At 43.4% G+C, this 19,150-nt stretch overlaps 1 protein-coding gene across 8 annotated transcripts in view; it reads right to left on the reverse strand.

Moving 5' to 3' along the window:
* Positions 1-19,150, reverse strand: part of LOC126324633 (unconventional myosin-XV) — a 921,967-nt gene that overhangs the window by 456,972 nt on the left and 445,845 nt on the right. For 3 of the 8 annotated variants that reach the window (XM_049995081.1, XM_049995080.1, XM_049995078.1), the window contains exon 1: positions 12,922-15,207. The exons of 4 other annotated variants lie outside the window; for them this stretch is intronic. In XM_049995081.1, the coding sequence (XP_049851038.1) occupies positions 12,922-14,010 (1,089 nt within the window). In that variant the 5' untranslated portion in view covers positions 14,011-15,207. Of the gene's footprint in view, positions 1-12,921; positions 15,223-19,150 lie in introns of those variants that run through there. One more of the 8 variants, XM_049995077.1, reaches the window with a different exon arrangement.

Below are 19,150 nucleotides of genomic sequence, written 5' to 3' on the forward strand. Positions count from 1 at the left end.
TAAATATAAAGGGAACAGACCAGAAAAACATTAACACTGAACTCGAAAAAACAGTGGTTGTGTACCAATCAATTTAAATTAAATTAACAGTTTCAATAAAATGAAATTAGTACGTGACAAGAGTACTGAAGAAAACTTGAAATGGTGTAACATATAGAAGGTGATACAGAAACAGAGTAAAAAACAGAACTGTCAGTTATAACACCAGAATATATGGAGTACATTAACAATCACAGTAAAATAAATGAAAAATGGAGAAATAGAATGGAACAGACTGTTTGAGAAGCATCCGAAAATTGTGACGATTAAGTAATATTTATAAGAGGAGAAATATTCAGCTGTGACTGGCCAATTAATATTCAATCATGACTGTGGGCCAGATGTATGTTGATTTCAAGGGCGTTCAACAGATTAAGCTTTTGGCCTTTGTTTGCTAAGTGAAGGACTTGCGACTGTGGCTGGTAGCTGTCGCCTTCACTCATTACATGCTCAGTAAATGTGGAGACGTAATTCTCCAACCTCATGCTTCATTCGTGTTAAAGCAACTCCTCCCAACTGACTAATTACATTATTACTTTAATCTCCCGGCCTATGCTCTCCAATACATTTTGTATACAGTCGGTATCATTCCAAGATTCTTTCGCTAAATGCATTACGTGTATGTGGCTTTGTTCAGTCTCTTCGTATTGTGGTTTCTTTGTGTAGATGTTTGTATATCTGTAGATAGCTGTTGGTAGTATGTTTGTGTAATCCCAAGCAAAATAATAATAATAATAACAGTAATAATATTTTGTAATCTCCACTGCTGTAACTAGTGGCGTGACGTGACGTGATGTTTACTCCGACCATCGAGCAGTGAACTCAAGCTCTTTGAAGCTGCCAAATAAATCGAAAAGATGGTTCCCTTATCTTACATTCCTAATTTTGTCGAGGACATATTCGCCTTTTTTATGCTACGATAGGAGCATTTTTCATTCTGGTTATTTTCTTCTGTGAACTGATTATTCTCTACATTTCACTTCTGTACAAGGCTACACTCTATGCAAATATCTTCAAAAGAGAATTCCTAATGCATAAAATTATATGTTAACAAATTTCTCTTTTTCAGAAAGGCTTACCTTGCTATTACTAGTCTGCATAATATATCATCTTTAATTCGTCCATCGTCACTTATTTTGCTGCTCAAATCACAATACTTATCGATTAGTTACTGTGTTTAGGTCAATAATGTCGTAGTCTTACTTCACATGTGTAACATATGTGGACGTGTTATGAGGATTCAATCGCCGATTTATCGTAGGATTTTTTTATCGTAATTACTGTTATTTTCACTTCTGGGAATGCTTTATGTTTGTGAAAAGTACAATGTTGTATCGTAGTTCGTATTCTGCGATAACGACGAGACCCTCTTACAGTTTTCTGCTGGAACTGGTACGAAGCCATTGACATACCATGTTCAATTGAATAGGGCGAAGTTAGGAAGGCTCTGAGGGTGCTGAAGCAACGGTTGGAACGATGAGCGCTTTACCATAGCATCTATGAAACTGTTAACATTTCTTTTTTGCTGTATATAAAAAAATCCTTTTGGTGCAAACTCTGTCCTGAAAATTATGCGACAACAGAGTTGTGCAAATGCTTTTCTTTTTGAAAAATGCTCTAGTAGGTTATAATTCTCTACTAGTTCGGTGGTTAACTGTGTAAGTAGCCAGCTACTAATCCAAAGGGCGAAGGTGCGATCCCCAGTTAGATCTCGAATTTTTCTGTCTCTTACCGCTTCTCTCACCTATGGCATGTTAATCAGTGTTAAAAAATGCCAAGTTGCACCGTGGTTGGAACTCCATATTTCACTGTAGGTTCCACTATGATTGGGAAAGTCTTTTCAAAGGTCGCAGAAAGGCAAGGACGTATCACCTCCAACAGAAGATGCCTAGTGAAGCAATGAAGTTTTCGGAACAATCTTTAGGTTGAATACAGCTTTAGTTAACGATGGTAACTTGGCATGGTATCAGTGATGCTTTTGACGTGACCTGCGCAGTGCAACCATTGGCATATGGACTTTACGTGAATCCCCAGATGTTGACTACGGTCTGCGGCTGCTGGCGTCTTTACAATCGAAGAACCTCGCTGGCACCTAGTTCGTTTGAACGTCACATCGGTCACACTGACGGCTACAGAGTTCCACCCACGAACCTCGTAGCACCGTGGCGATCACTTCCTTCCCTCATAATGTGCGGTAGGTGGGAATTACATACGGCGTCAGAAGCTCGTCGCTTCCGCATAGCTGTGCTCGCGTCAGGTGCGGCGCGCGGCGGTCGGTGTGTTTATCGCAGCCGGCCGGGCTCTGGAGAAAGCCACGCAAACCGGTTCCCCGGCCCCTGGCCTCTGGCTCGCTTCTCACGAGCTGCAAGCTGCACAGCGCCCGTGCGTTGCCATCTATCAGATTATCCAACACCCTCACTCGCTGTAAACGTCTACAAGCCTTTCGATCAGAAAATGAGTGTGAGTTATCCTCTTCTGAGATTGAGAACAATGTAACGGTCCTCAAACGTTTCCGAGTTAACTTTACTTTGACGCGGCTTACATAACGAAAACTCTATAGTGGCACGAAGAATTATTTTACCCACTTTGGTTAGAGAACACCACAGCTGTTTTCCTAAATTACATCATAGGAAATACTGCAACCAGCGACAAGTTTTCTTGAACTGGTTTTATTGTAAAATTATTAGTTTAGGGCCTGAGCCCATTGTCAGATGGTAACGTTGACTACTCTGCAAGTCTTACATTTATGTCTTCCTCAAAAGCCCTCCTTACATATTATAAGACAGAGGTTTGATTTTCCTTTTACAATTCGTACTGATTAATGAACTGAACTAAATAAATCTTCATTGATCAGTATGGATTAAAAATAAAAGTCAAACCTTTGTCTTACAGTATGTAAAGGAGCTTCTTTTTTTTTTAAGTCACAAATGTAAAACTTGCAAAGAAATCAACGCCAACGTCTGACGATGGGCTCAGGCCTGAAACTAGTAATGGTACAATAAAAAATATTAAAAAACTTGCGATTGGACACAGTAATTCCTAAGGTGTAATGATATGAAGCAATTGGAAAAGTCATTGAAACGTCACAGTGTATTACAGAACGTTAACTCGGTTGTAGTTCTTTCTCCATGTATCCTTCTCTAGTCATTCGTCTGAAACTGCAAGTTGTATCCCATCACATTGGCTGCAAGCTGAATTTATCCCCCCCCCCCCCCCACCTCCCATCTCATTAAAAAACACAAACGCCAGTACATGCACGTAAAAAGATACTCAACCGCCTAGATATAAATATAACTACAGAGAATCCCAAAAGGAATTGTCAGCCTTTTGCATTACATAGGCGTGAAAAACGAATTGACAAGGAGCCTTACTATGAAGGAAACTCCAGATATGCTGCTGAAGCCAACTGCAATAAAGATGCTGCACGAAAAATGCCCAAAAGAAGTATGGCTTAGAATATATACGGCTTTATCACAGATTAGATTCAGCTGGATCCGAGGTGCACTGCAAATTATTTTCTCAGTACTCCCTTGTCAGGCAACACATAAGGAACTTTGACGCTGAAATAAATGCAGTGTAACTAGCAGTTAATAACGTTATATAAAGAATCATCTTATTTACAAAAACCGTAATACTGGTTGATTCTAAAACAGCTGTATGTCAACGAACGACCCCACAGAAGTAACAGCCGTAAATGAAACAAGACTAGACCTTAAGTATACCACGGGCAGAAGTAAAGAAAGAGTGTTTCAATAAGAACGAGACTGCTCATCTATTGGTCGAAAAATGGGCACACATGCAAGGTAACAAAAACCCATTTCATCTGACACTCTTAAGAAACTTATTCACAAAACAATTATAGAATCCGATACACCAGAGTTAACAAGTGAATCAAAAGGGAAAATTTGGGAAAACACGTAAGAAGATTGGAAACTATTCAGGAATAAACCGAGGAAGGGAGCAGTAGCCAACTTTCAACTTTCAGCGGGACACAGTCGCCTAGCACAGCATCTAAATAGGACAGGAGCATTTACCTCAAATGAATCCTATTTGCAAAACTGGTGTTAAGGATTCAAATTCTAGTGATATGCTCAGGTTTGGATGCAGAAGCACAGCGGGAAGCCAACATTTGCCAGTTGTACTACACCGCCAGAAAATGTATCTTATTACTTTCGTGTAACTTATGCCTGATTTTATTTTAATTTTGAAAGTACGTATGTAGGAAGTTATTAATAGTTTGATGTTGATATGCAGTGCAATATTAAAAGTATTATGGATTAATCCTCAATAAAGCAATATGTAACAATATACTGTCTGCACGATGTTACTCAGGTGTACTGAGGTGTCTGGTCAACTGGTTTTCCTAGGATTCTTTTTGTATAACTGGCATTTGTGTGCATAGTCGTATAACCTGCTCGTCTACCTTATCGGTTTTCGTTGTTACTTCTATCTTATATGTACACGCGTGAGCAACTGAATCAGAGGTAGCTGCAGTTCCAGAAACGGGATGTTGCTGTCGTCATAGTGACTGGAATATTTCGGCATTTCATGTGAAAGAGAGGCATAACAGTCAAGTGCAGGATGGGCAACACGCTCAGCATCATACCATTTGATCACCACCTGATCGCGGATATCTTCAGTGGGGCTCTCTCTGATGGCTATGTACGAGTTCATCTAAATCGATGTGAGGCGATACACCCTGTTTGTGGGGGATTTCTTTCATGACATTATCTGGATCCCCATATACGTCTGCCGTTATCTGACACTTGAAAACGGTACAAGAAGGTGCTTTCCGCTCATCTGCAAGGTATGCTCGCCTCCAGCACGCCACAGGCGACTGGTACCTACAACAAGACAATACACCACCCTAGTGCTCTCTAACTGTATTAGAATTCTTTAAGGAATCGAGCTCCCATGTATAAAGCAGCTTCAGACGCCAGACTACTTTACAGATCAGTTAATTTGTTGAATATTTGACGTTAACTATGTAAAATCTTTATGGATGATGATGTGAAACACTAATTATGTTGGTTTTATTAGTTTCGGGTTGTTCGCCCATAGACTAATAAAAAATGTAAAATGTTTAAAATTATATTTGAAACTTGTTGGAAATCACTAAGTGCACTATTATCAAGCACTCGATGCGTACATGTAGTCTGGGTAATTTGTGCTGAGTTTTAAGAAAAGCTAGCTTCTCACGCAGCTCCTGAACTGTGAATCGTACAACGATATAACTGTGCAGATACATTCAGTGTTATATGTGGATACTGCGTGCAGAATGTATTACTAATAAAGTAATAAAGAAGTAATAAATCAAAACATCGTGCCTGATACTGAAGCTTTCCTGCATTAATAACGGAAATGTAGTGAGCGATAATTTTTCCCTTTTCATTGTTTTTTGGGGGATGTCAGCTTGAAGGTTTGATATTATGCGTAGAGTTTGTTTGAAGTCGCCAAGTGATCTCATTCTCAAATAATGGATGAATGTAGTCTGGGTAATTTGCGCGTTGTGAGTTACGCTGCTTCAAGACATGTAAACAGTTTTTAACTTTAATACTGGACTTATTGTTTAAGCCTTTAACGTAAAATATCAAATTTCTGTTGTCCCTGGAAGCCCTTAGATAGGGTAACTTGCAACCAGAAGTGTGCACCGTTTTAGCTGCTTAGTAATACAAAGAAACACACACACACACACACGCGCGCGCGCGCGCGCGCGCGCGCGTGCGCGCGCGAAAGATAATTGATACCATTATTTTGTGCAGTTGTGAAGGACAGCCCTGGTACCGACACTTTAACAACCCACACCAGCGTTCCAGTTAGTACTAAAACTCGTGACTTTCGCTGCACTAGGCAGCTACTTCGTGGCTACAGAGGCTAAAATTGATCATTTGTTATAAGATATAACGCTCAAAACTTCGCACTTCTTCTGCGTTAGCAATCGGTTCACTTCTGTGCTGCTTGCTAGCAGCGCATTTCGCAAAAAGTCATAACCCGAATGGATAAAAATGGCTCAAATGGCTCTGAGCACTATGGGACATAACATCCGTGGTCATCAGTCCCCTAGAACTTAGAACTACTTAAAGCTAACTAACCTAAGGACATCACACACATTCATGCCCGAGGCAGGATTCGAACCTGCGACCGTAGCGGTCACGCGGTTCCAGACTGAAGCGCCTAGAACCGCACGGCCACACCGGCCGGCCCGAATGGATAAGTGACAGATAAATAATTCAGAGATTTTGACTATTATTCTCGATTGCTCTTAGGACATCTTTTGTGATACCTCAAGTGAATTTCATCTCTCATTATACTTTGTGTATGTGAAAATTGCCGAACTACACCTTGAATCGGACTACATATTAAGCAGGGCATTCCCCTTATAACAGTTATACTAAACTCGGTGCCATGTCCAAGGTGCCACAACACTTCCAGCAGGACCAAACCTCACAAAGCACTGTGCCGAAGCGACTTAGCATCTACTTGGTTCTTGCTTTATTTAACGCATTAACAATCAGTAGTACAGCTTACGACTACAATTTCTCCCGCTTAGTATCTAGCGTGACAAACCCCCCACTCACACCTACACACTACTTCCGCATTAGAACACTGGGACCTAGACGTTAGTGCACGTTTGTGAAATGCAGTGGTTCTTCTCCGATTCTCTGTTATCTGTTACCTTTCCGTAGCATATAGCTGACTCCAGGCAAAACTGCACGCGTGCCAGGAAACGCTACGCAAACATACTCGGCTTACGTAGGAACTCAACACACTACACTCGTCGATGCTGACCGTAACGTTACCTCTTGAATTTCACTTCATTGGCTACGCTTGTTACAGCACCGGTCATCAGTCGTACTACATCCGACTACAGATTCGTTGGTTAGCCCTTGTTTCATAGATCAAATACAGAATGTCCCAGGAGGAAAGATCAGTATTCAGGGATACCACAGGATCGATCATTCGAAGCAAAAAAAGGATATAAACCACAAGACGTAGAATGCATACCTTAAGAGCCGTGACGACTTCTTCATCTTCGATCTTCTACTACTAGCTCTTTGTTTTACATTTTTTGGGTGGAGGTAGTATGAACCAAAACAAGAACAAAAAACTGTGTAGTAAAAGGGGGTCAAAAATGCGTACTTCAGTAGCAATGACGACTTGTTCAGTAGAAGAGAAGTGTTTCACAAAAGCGAAGCTATGCACTTAGAGAACTTGTTTACTGAAACATTTTTCGTTGTTTTAGTCCATACTACCACCTCTCAAGATATGGAAAGCAAAGAACTTGGAGTAGAACACTTTTGTTTCATAATATTGAAGATGTGGAAGTGATCATAGCTCTTAAAGTATGCGTTTTAAAATCCATATTTGCTTCGAATGATAATTCCTGTCACATTTCTGAATATTGATCATTTTTCCTCGGACACTCTGTGTAGTTGTATAGTTTAGTCTTGCACTACTTTCTGCGCTACGGTTAGATTAGAAGGCAGTGAAGGTCATTTTTCCGTCTAGTATTGTTTTGGGGAACACTACTATTGCTCTAGAACTGCAGTGAATTGATAACATCGAATTGCACAATTTAATAAATATATAGCAAGGCTGTGGTTAATATTCTCACTTGTTCAAGCAGATGCCTCCAAAATGTAGTGCACTTGTGTGGACGCCACATATTATTATAATTATTTTCTTTTGTGCAATGAATAATTTTTTTCTACATGAGGAGTTGCCTCAGAATGTAATCCGTAGCACATCAGACAATGAAAATATGCGAAATATGTTAATTTACTGATTTCTAGGCTCATGAAGGCGATATGGTGACCCTATTTATAGAACTCGTACATCCTAGTGGGTGTAACTTACTTTATCCTGTTTCTTAAATACGAACTAAACAAGTTATGAGATGAATCATGTATCCCTAAAAACTTTATTTCCTTAATAGGATTTATAAATGACACAGTATGTCACCGAAGATCTCAACTGGTGACGTTTCATTATTTAAAATTTTCATTATGTGCTCAGTGAAAGTATAAACCTTTCTCAGTAGATCACCCCTTTTGAAATCCAAATTATGAGTGACTAAGAATTTATTACTACTCAGGTGAGTGACATCTCTGGAGTACATTAGCTTCTCAAAAGTTTGAAAGATGACGTAAGAAGTGAGACTGGCTCGTAATTACTGACACATTTCTTGCAGAGAGACGTAACAATGGCATATTTTAATGTTTCTGGAAAATACCCTGAACTAATGGTGTAAGCAAACACAGACACAAGAGTGTGCTTCAACCTCAAGATGAATATTTATCGCAGTTGTTTAGAACAAAATTTATCTGTAACCACATTCTGACAGGATGAGACCCAGCTACTTGAAAATAGCTCTCCCTTACAGCTACGGCCACTGATGATGAAACGTTTAGTGTTTGTTGATGGACTGATTAAAGGCACCTGAGATTATTAACACCTGCATTGTGCAATTCGAAAGAGAACCTCCTGCACTGTCGCCATCCATACTGCAATCGAGACGTAAATGACCAAACTGCGTGTATGTACTCATATCGGCGATCAGCCGAAATTCTATGTTGACTCTGTCTTTCGCGTGCAGCTTTCTGCCAATTGGACCGTCCTTCCACTTAAACTTCACACATCCCCTCTCATTCTCATTCAGTCTGGCAACAATTCGTTGGGAATCAAAATGGAATAATAGCATACGCCGAACTGTAGGTAAAGAACGTGGTGGGTTTCTGTTCATTGGTGTGATTTTGAGAATTTGCTGCTCGTCTACGAGAACGACTGTTTACAAAGAAAGAACTTGTACCACCTATACTGTTGGATTCCCATCAGGGTTAAAATAACAATGGGCAACGGGCATATACATAGAATGGCAGCGCAAATGAATACATGATGGTCTTCCTGGCGGAAGGGTGCTGAAAAATCACAGCTGGCAGACACTGGAATAGACACGCCTCATGTACAGGGAAAAACCTGTAAGTAGTTATTCTTCTCACAATATGACCGTAAACAGAACAAGAAGGAACCTTGATCCGCGGCACAATGTCCATAAGCTGACACCGATGCAGATTCGTCGTCGTATTGTGGAAAAAATACGTCGATAACCTACACTGTCAGATTGTCTGTGCTAGATAAATCAAATGTGTTTGTGCCTGTGAATAAAGTTTCTATAAATTGCATATCACTGTTACTCTGCCTTGACAAATATGAATGGTGTCCAGAAGCAAAAAACTATGTCCAACTTACATCTTCTGTAATGATGACGAGAGTGAAATCTAAATCGGACTTACTCAACGTGCTTTTGGCAGTCTTATCGCAAATTGGATAGGACAGGGTAATAAAGATACTAGTACGTTCTGTACTTGAGAGAGAGCACTACATTTTTATCTGGATGTCAACGAGACATTAAAACTAAAAAAATGATGCCTGTATTTGAGACACTGAATAGGAGTAATGATTGTATCAATTCATCTTCTCTGTCTTTGAAACGACGCTTAAATGACGTGCTTTCGTTCTTGTAGTGTGCGTTAGCTATGTTACCAACACGTGAAATGTTGAGAGTACCCTTGGCGGTACTATAACATAACATTACACCTACTAGCCACTGAATTTTTAAAATATTTAGCATTTTTCATTACCATTAACAGTTTCGTAAAATGACTCTTCATCTTCAGTTGTAAGAAACACACTTATGAGAAGACAACACTAATCGTTTGCTGCATGTTTTTCGGTGACAAAGTGCCCTAGAATGAAGCAATTTTGAATGATAAACACTGTGGACTTGAAGTTCATTTCTATTCTCAAAGTACAGACACCGACATTTGCACTGAAATCGTGCAATCGTCCCAGCGCTTTTGTTACGGGTCCCTGTGTACACACGTAGCAGTAAAATATGAGATAGGTCACTTTTCATAGTATTTTATACTTTCTCAGTCAGATTTACGTTGTTTTCCAGCTAAAAAGACTGCAGCACCCTTTCAGTATGAAAAGGAACATCATGATCTGACAACGTGTATGAACATGAAGAAATAGCATAAAGAGAACGTACAGACCGGATATATCAAATTTTTACATGAGGCGTGATATCTAGGTTGAAAGAGATGGCAGCTTAATCAACAATTTGATTCGAATAAATTATGTGTGACCGTGTAGCAGAAACCAACTAACACGATGAACAGTAACTCAGCATCACAATTTAATGCTACTTGTGTACACAGAGCGTCGAAAACAAATATGTTAGGACTTTTCAATGGCCAGCCGGAGTGGCCGGTGGTTCTAGGCGCTACAGTCTGGAACCGCGGGACCGCTAAAGTCGCAGGTTCGAATCCTGCCTCTGGCATGAGTGTGTGTGATGTCCTTAGGTTAGTTAGGTTTAAGTAGTTCTAAGTGACTGATGACCTCAGAAGTCCCATAGTGCTCAGAGCCATTTGAACTTTTCAATGTTTACCAGTTACAAATATTATTCTACTGTGTTTTACGGTATGTATAACAATAAGCTTCAAGTTTATTTCCAATGTTGATCATTTACGATTTCTTTCACTGTAGGGCATAACAGTATTGAAAAAAATTACAATATACGATCATGGGCATCTTCAGCTTCTCATAAGCCACGTTTGAAGATGACCTGTCACAGTTCTAAATCAATTATGGCAGTGAACAAAGAATGATTCGCGTATTTCATTAGCTGAAGAATTGAAATGGAAAACGTTATAAGTGTCACTTTTTTCACAAAACTCGTTTTCAGTGCTATTTATTATGTTTTGGGAACTCTGTTACAAGTGCCTAAACTTGACCTAGATGACAAACGACGAACAAAGTCTTTCATACGTGTGTTTATCAGATGGGGCAGCTCTTTTTGCCAAGTTGTGGTTCCCTTTGGATTTCCAAAATTTAAAAGATATGAGTAGTGTTTTTGTTGACTACGGTTCTTCAAGTTAAAAACATAATTTTGTATTTCTGTGCCTGTATTATCGTCAATAAAACGTAGTGCCTCAGTATTAACGACACTAGTAACAAAATCTGTCTGCTATTTTGTCGAAAACTGACTTTTGAGTCCGTGGTTGTGTACAAAATACAAGTTGATCCTCGTAAATAAGAAAACAGCAACCAACCACTATCAATGCTATTTATTACATTTGTTGTTGTTTACATTAGTTTTTGAAAAAAAAAAAACAAGCAACTGCTGTAAACAACAACAAATGCAACATAAATGCGATCAGCCGTCTGATTATGATCCAGTCGGTTGGAAACCAGTGACGGCGCTAATTGTGTCAATAAATAGCATTATTAATAGTGGCTGGTTACTGTTTTCTTCTTTGCAAGAATCAACTTGTAAGAAGTTTCTTATTGACTCATAGAATCAGTAAGTTCTCTGGTATGGCACTTAGAACGTTCTTAATATAAAGTATTTATTTTCTAATTTGTCTCATATTTTTTGCGGTGATGCACTGAGCAACATTCTTCTGTGGTAACAGTTATGCCTTCTCAATATTTTTGGGGTTCAAATCATTTATGTTTGCAAACAGAGATAAACTGTTCTTTTTTTCTTTCATTCTCCTGACAAACGGCTGATCAGGCACTTAGAATATTTTTCTTTTTCCAGTACAATTTATTGGCTGTTATATATTACAAGAGTGGTTAGACAGCCAAAAAGAAGAAAATAAAGGAAGATTAGAGCTTAACGTCTAGACCATGGTGATGTTATTAGAGACGGAACACAAGTTTGGAATGAGGAAGGAAATCGGCGGAATCCTTTTCAGAGGAACTATTCCCCCATTTGCGACGTAGGGAAACTGTAGGAAACATAAATCGAAATGGCCGGACAGGACTTCAAACGCCCATCTTCCCGAATGGCAGTCCATTGTCTCCCCACATGACAAATTCGCTCGGTCTGAAAACACGAGGCGAAAGTCAAACTGGTTCTAACAAGGGAACCTTCCCATCGCACCACCTTCAGATTTAGTTATAAGTTGGCATAGTCGATAGGCCTTGAAAAACTGAACACAGATCAATCGAGAAACCAGGAAGAAGTTGTGTGGAAGTATGAAAAAAAGTAAGCAAAATATACAATCTGAGTAGTCCATGCGCAACATAGGCAACATCAAGGACAGTGTAAGCTCAGGAGCGCCGTGGCCCCGTGGTTAGCGTGAGCAGCTGCGGAACGAGAGCTCCTTGGTTCAAGTCTTCCCTCGAGTGAAAAGTTTATTTTCGCAAAGTTATGATCTGTCCGTTCGTTCATTGACGTCTCTGTTCACTGTAGTAGGTTTAGTGTCTGTGTTTTGCGACGGCACCGCAAAACCGTGCGATTAGTAGACGAAAGGACGTGCCTCTCCAATAGGAACCGAAAACATTTGATAGCAAGGTCATAGGTCAACCGATTCCTCCACAGGAAAACACATCTGATATATTCTATACGATACTGGTGATGGCATGTGCGACACATGACTGGAATATGTTGTCGACCTACCTAACCTGTACACTTGGCGAATGGGTAAAAAGATTCTTCTACCTTGCCCGATTTAGGTTTTCTTGTGGATGTGATAATCACTCCAAAAAAAGTGACGGACAGATAATAATTGTCTGAAAATAAAAAATTAAACTTTTCATTCGAGGGAAGAATTGAACGAAGGAGCTCCTGTTTCGCAGCGGGTCACGCTAACCACGGGACCACGGCGCTCCTGAGCTCATACTATCCTTGATGTTCTCTATCTTGCGCATGGACTACTCAGTTTGTATATTTTTCTTATTTTTTTCATAGTTCCACACAACTTCTTCCTGTTTTCTCGATTGATCTGTGTTCAGTTTTTCAAGGCCTATCCACTGTGCCAGCTAGATGGCTTCAAACAAACCGTGTTTCTGGCAACGCCTGCAGGTACTCACGCATCGTATGAGCCTTCTGACGCAGAGTTCGGCGAGACTGGCCGGCGACTTGAGCGTGCGAGGGGGGGTCCTGGCGTTGGCGTAGACGTGCCGGGCGGGGCGTATGTCCAGCGCCTTGGCGTCGATCGGCGGCGGCCTCTCGGCTTCGAAGCTCTTCTCGGACGTGCGAGGGAAGATGACGATGGAGCCGTCGGCGTCCACATTTCCGTACATGGAAGTTCTCCTAACCGTGGGCTTTTCCTCTGGGGCGGTCGCCATCGACTGTCGCCTAGAGTGTACGACTGTTTCGATTCTTTCACACGATGACGTCCTGCTGCTCCTGTGGCGATCGCCGTTGTCTACAGCTGAGGCGTCGGACTCGAGAACGATCCGGCTGTGGGAGCAAGACGAAGACCTCCTGCCGAAGCTAGCTTCCTCGCGGTAGATTACGTCCGGCGCGTCGTCGACGGACAGAGACCTGGCCACTTGCTGGTGGCTGTAGGACGGGCGTCTGCCGTCCGGGCTCGCCTCGACTACCACAGCCGGCAGGTCCTCGACGGAGCCGCCGCGGCTGGACGATCTCGATCTTCGGCGGGTCGGCATTTCGGAACCGGGCCTCGCCGAGGATCCGGACCGGATAATAGTCGTGTGTCTGACGACCGGCGTGGCGTCCGAGGAGGACGAAGACACGCGTGCCGGGGCGGTAACGACATCCTCGCCGACAGTCAGCTGTGTCGCTGCGGCGTTTCCGGGCTGCGACGCGCACGAGCACTTCCGGACCTTTTCTGCCTCGACGGTAGCGGTCTCCGCGCCTCGTTGTTTGTGGTGGTGATGGTGGTGGTGATGGTGGCGGTGGCAGTCGCGGTGCACGTGCGCGCAGCAGTGGGCCGAGGGCTGCGGCACGGCGTAGCTCTGGTCGGCGGCGTCGCCGGGCTTGCGGATGGGCACTCCGTGCGGGCAGCAGGGCGCCGAGCTGCCCGCCAGCACGCTGAGGAACTGCTCGTTGCTGTAGAGCGGCGACTCGCCCGACCACGACGTGGAGCGGTTGCGTAGTCTGAGGAAGGGCTCCGTGCCGCCGCTGCCGGGGCCGGACTCACCCGCGCCTTCCATCGTCGCCTACCGGCGCATTCGCTTCCCACGGCTCCGGTTACACCTCTCGCACCTCGGAGACGCTACACCCGTGGGCTGGATGACACCGGACACTGACGCACTACTTCCAGGTTCGACCAATTCGAGTAAGGTCTCCTTTTCAGTCACTCAGTTTACACTAAAATGATCTCTGGCGAACTCAGCAAGTGTCTGGTCATCATATTTCCTTCTTGTTTCACAGAGATTTTACTGACATTGCAGTGGAAAACTGAATCAGTTCGAGAGAGACAAAAGTTTTCAAATTGTAGTTTTATTTTCACTTCTAAATTTCTACTAATGACGGTTCGGTAAATATTACTGCTCCAGTCACTCGATGTATACAGGTATAATCCAAATCGTACTTACTCGTTCTAAAATGCATCTGTAACTGATGAACTTTCCGCACTGGGCAATGCCGCTCCAACGTAATACAACGTGGAAGTCGGCTTCAGCTACTTACAGACAAAATAAGTCCAGAGTGAAACAGGTATGCATGTAAACGAGAAAGCTGTATTACTCAACTGCGGTTTAGCTCTGTCCGAAAGATCAACATCGAAGTATGACGGCGACAAATAAGTTCTACATATCACGCACATTCAACGCGGTAGGGAACCAGCTCTGCGAAAACACGGAACACTGCTTCTCAGGACGTAGTTACTGAACACTAAGACGCACACATCGTCAGGGAACTGACTGCAGCACAGAACGGAGGGTGGGTTTTCCGCAGCGGTGAGGCTTCAGGTGCAAGAAGGGAACAGCAGAGCGGGCCGCCTCCTCGTTCTTGCTGCGCAGACAGCCGCCAGAGATCCCGCTGGTCGGGCCGCCGCTCACCGACTTTCTCCCGCAGGCAGCCGACGTGTGCGCAGCCGCCACTTCCGGGAGTCCGCGCCGACGCTCCCCGACCACCAGCTGTTCTTTTCCGGCGGACGCGCCCTCCGACACAAATCACGAACGACCAGAACCCTGCTGGTGTTGCACGGAGATGCAAGTTGTCGTTCGGGAAGACGGGCACGGCCGTCGACAGCCGATCGACGGTGTCGGCCAGAGCAGTCGCGACACCGGCTGTCAGAGGTAGGCGGAAGACGCCAGGAACCTGTACAGTGTGCGCGCTGATACAGGGGCGTGAGTGCAGCGGTGGAGTGAGCGGCGAGCGCGCGCAGCTGACCCTGCCGTGGCGGCGGCGCGAGGCGGACTGGCGCGTCTGCGCGGAGCGGGCGGCCGGCCACAGCCACCGGCCGGGCTTCCTGCTCTCAGGCGCTCCGGCTGCGCCCAGCCGCGCCACATACCGCGCCGCCGCTCGCCCGGAATACGCGATCGCGCGCGGCCTCTTTCTTTCTCTCACACCGACACCGGCAGCGCAGCCAGCATTTTGCGGGACTCCGTCCTACGCTCACGTCTTTTCGGCGGCTACTCCTCAACATTTGCTATCCCTTCCCCAAGCCTCGGTACTTCACAGCGGAGACCGAGCGATGTGGCGCAGTGGCTAGCACACTGGACTCGCATTCGGGAGGACGACGGTTCAATCCCGCGTCCGGCCATCCTAATTTACGTTTTCCGCGATTTCTCTAAATCGCTCCAGGGAAGTACCGGGATGGTTCCTTTGAAAGGGCACGGCCGACTTCCTTCCCCGTCCTTCCGTAATCCGATGAGACCGATGACCTCGCAGTCTGGTCTCCTCCCCCAAAACAAACACCCAACTTTACAGCGGAGCTCACTGCGATTTTCTTTTGAGTCATCAGTTCTCTGACTGCTTTGATGCGGCCCACCACGAACTCTCTCCTGTGCCAATCTCTTCGTCTCATTGACAGAACAGTACTTGCACCCTACGTCCTCAGTTATATGTTGGATGAAATGCAATCTCTTTTTTTTCCCCTATAGTTTCTACCCTCTAACACAGAGGATCCCAATTTGGCGGTAATTACCTTCTGGCGGGTAAAATGAAATATTCTAAGGCGTAAAAACAAAGAAATTCAACTGCCTTTCGATCACAAAATTAAATTATCTTTAAAAGATCCATTACTATACCCACTATTTCGTAAGTAACCAGTACTTAAAAATTTTTTTTCGAATACCAGCATTAACGCGTGATACAATGTGATGGAAATAACATCTTGTGAAACGAATATATGAACATCACCTTCTTCATTTAATCCACCCACACATACACGTTTTGTACTTTGTACTGTGGATCTATGACAGTAAAATTAAAAGCAGATACGTCATATGTGCTAAAATATCTCATGAAAATGCCTTCTCCGAGTTCACGTAGTTCGTGCAAAAGAACAGATATTGTTTCATTATTCAACCAAGCGGCCGCGCGGGATAAGCCGAGCGGTCTGGGGCGGTGCTGTCCTGGACTGTGCGGCTGGTCCCGGCGGGAAGTTCGAGTCCTCCCTCGGGCATGGGTGTGTGTGTTTGTCCTTCGGATAATTTAGGTAAAGCAGTGTGTAACCTTAGGGACTGACGACCTTAGCAGTTAAGTCACATAAGATTTCACATACATTTGAACTTTTTTTTTCTACCAAGCGGAGAAATACTCGTTCCGTAGCCGTATCGCAACAATTTCGAATTGTTCCTGTTTATTTATAGGCCTCTGATTGAAAAGTGGGGTACCACCTGCCTCATTCTACCTTCCTCAGCACCTTCAAAAACTGTCCCAAATATTTTGGCACACAAACGTATTCGCGCATTTATTTAAATGCAACTCACCTCGAACTGTCACAAGCTCCTCTAACTGTAACTCATTCACAGCGTCTAATCCATCGCTGTAAGTTGCTGCTGGCCGCTGTGGCGGATCGGTTCTAGGCGCTCAGTCTGGAACCGTGCGACTGATACGGTCGCAGGTTCGAATCCTGCCTCGGGCATGGATGTGTGTGATGTCCTTAGGTTAGTTAGGTTTAAGTAGTTCTAAGTTCTAGGGGACTGATGACCTCAGATGTTAATTTCCACATTGCTTAGAGCCATTTGAACTATTTGTGCCGGCCTGTGTGGCCGTGCGGTTCTAGGCGCTTCAGTCTGGAATCGCGTGACCGCTACGGTCGCAGGTTCGAATCCTGCCTCGGGCATGGATGTGTGTGATGTCCTTAGGTTAGTTAGGTTTAAGTAGTTCTAAGTTCTAGGGGACTGATGACCACAGATGTTAAGTCCCATAGTGCTCAGAGCCATTTGAACCATTTTTGAACTATTTGTAAGTTGCTCATACCCATCCACTCCCAGTTTCCTTTTTCACTCACTCATTCAACCCAACTCAATGTCATTATCTCTTTGTGTCTCTCTAACTGTCACTGTCCCCTGTGCCGCAGCCACAGTCCCCTTCGTTTCTATCCTTATCCTACTAGCACAGTCTCCTCCTGTCACGGGTACTGTCGCCCACTTGCCCTTTCTTGTTGCCAATATCTCGTTCCTTCTTCCGTACTGCTGCTGCCTCTTTTCACTGTCATTCCCTTTCTCTCCTCCCCCCCCCCCCCCCCTCGTTCTCATCATCATATTCTCACTGGCTCTCTCGCAGTTCCATTTTCTCTTTATTCCTCCCCTCCCCCCGCCCCCCTAGCATTGCCTCCTTTACACTTTTACTATTACTGTTTTGTCACTGTCAACTACGATCCACTGCCACTATCTCCCCCTCTTTCTCTCACACTGCCATTGTCTCCTTCGCTCATTTTAAAGCAGAACCAGTGTCTACTCTCTCCCAGTATCTATTACTTTTGCGTCTCATTGACTTTGCCACTCTCTTCTTCTTTCCCTGTATAAAAAAGCGCGAATATGTTCGTAAGCAAAAATTTTTGGGAAAAATTTCAAATTGAAGAGGAAGCAGATTGAGGTAGCTGGACTCCACTTTTCAGTCAGAGTCTTTCAAATAAACAGGAACATATTCTCATTTTTTTTTTTGCCCCCATAGGAGCACTTTTCCGCTGGTTACTTTATTTTCACTGCTGCAGCAGCGCATGTAACTCATACGAAAAGAAATGTATTGGCCTGTAAAAAATACTGGAAAACTAATTTAACAGCTCAGACCGGATTTTCTATGCAAAAATTTTTGCATGTGCTTCGGTACTACAACATGCGGTTCGCTCTTGATAAATGACGCACTTAACAGCATATTTATCCATGCCACGTCGTTTTTTAAACTACGTTTTCGCTTCACACCGAATTTACGTGCATTTGTACGTGCACAGGTAGGGTAAATTTGAACGACTCTATCTCGGGAACGGGTAAAGATAACAAGACAATTTTCGATCTTGTTCGAGATCTGGATCTAAGAAATACAGTGTAAAAATTACAGTCTTTGATGTGCATAGCCGTCTCGGAATCCGCGGCTGTCTTTTCGTACCCAAAAATACGCTTTAGGGATGTTTCTCGATAACGGATAAAGATTTTTGAAAACGGGTAGACGGGTCTTCTTGGTAAATGCCTAGAGAACATACCGTTAAAATTTGAGCAATTTTATGCAGTTATTTAATATTTAGATTTCGCCTCATACTGGATTTTACGTGTAGAAGTACAATAACTTTGCACCTCTGTATCTTAAAACGAATTAAAGATATCAAGAAAATTTTCAAAGTTATTTGAGATCGGGATCTTAGGAATATATGGTAAAAATTTCAGTCATTTGCTTTGCATAGCCGTCTTGGACTCATCGGCTGCCTTTTGGTGACGGCGAAAATGTAGTAAAAAAAATATTTTTGCTGTTTTCCGAGGAACCGCCCATGAACTACGAGTAACTGAGCTTCCGTAAGCCCCATCAAGTCCACTGTAGATCACATCAAATAAAAAAAGAACCAACCGATTTGCTCCCTTTGTCTAAGCAGGAGGAAGTGTGTAACATTCATATTTTGACCTTGTACTGTACGATAGTGACACTAACGCGATCCCTCTGTTGGGTACAGCCCAAGGGCTGTTGGGCATAGCCCAGTGGCTACCCTAAAGCCTTGACCCTACCTTTTCCCACCAATAGAACCAGCGGTATGAGCACCGGAAAATCCAGTTATTTTGAGTTTTGCAGCATATTAGGTGCACATACTGTCGCATGCACATCGATTCGTAACAGATAAACGGACTAAATGACAGCGCAACCCAACAGTAACTGTGAATTGGCTATTACAGGGCATATAAAAAAAAATCA

Source organism: Schistocerca gregaria, chromosome 2, assembly GCF_023897955.1.
Source record: "Schistocerca gregaria isolate iqSchGreg1 chromosome 2, iqSchGreg1.2, whole genome shotgun sequence".
Lineage (NCBI taxonomy): Eukaryota > Metazoa > Arthropoda > Insecta > Orthoptera > Acrididae > Schistocerca > Schistocerca gregaria.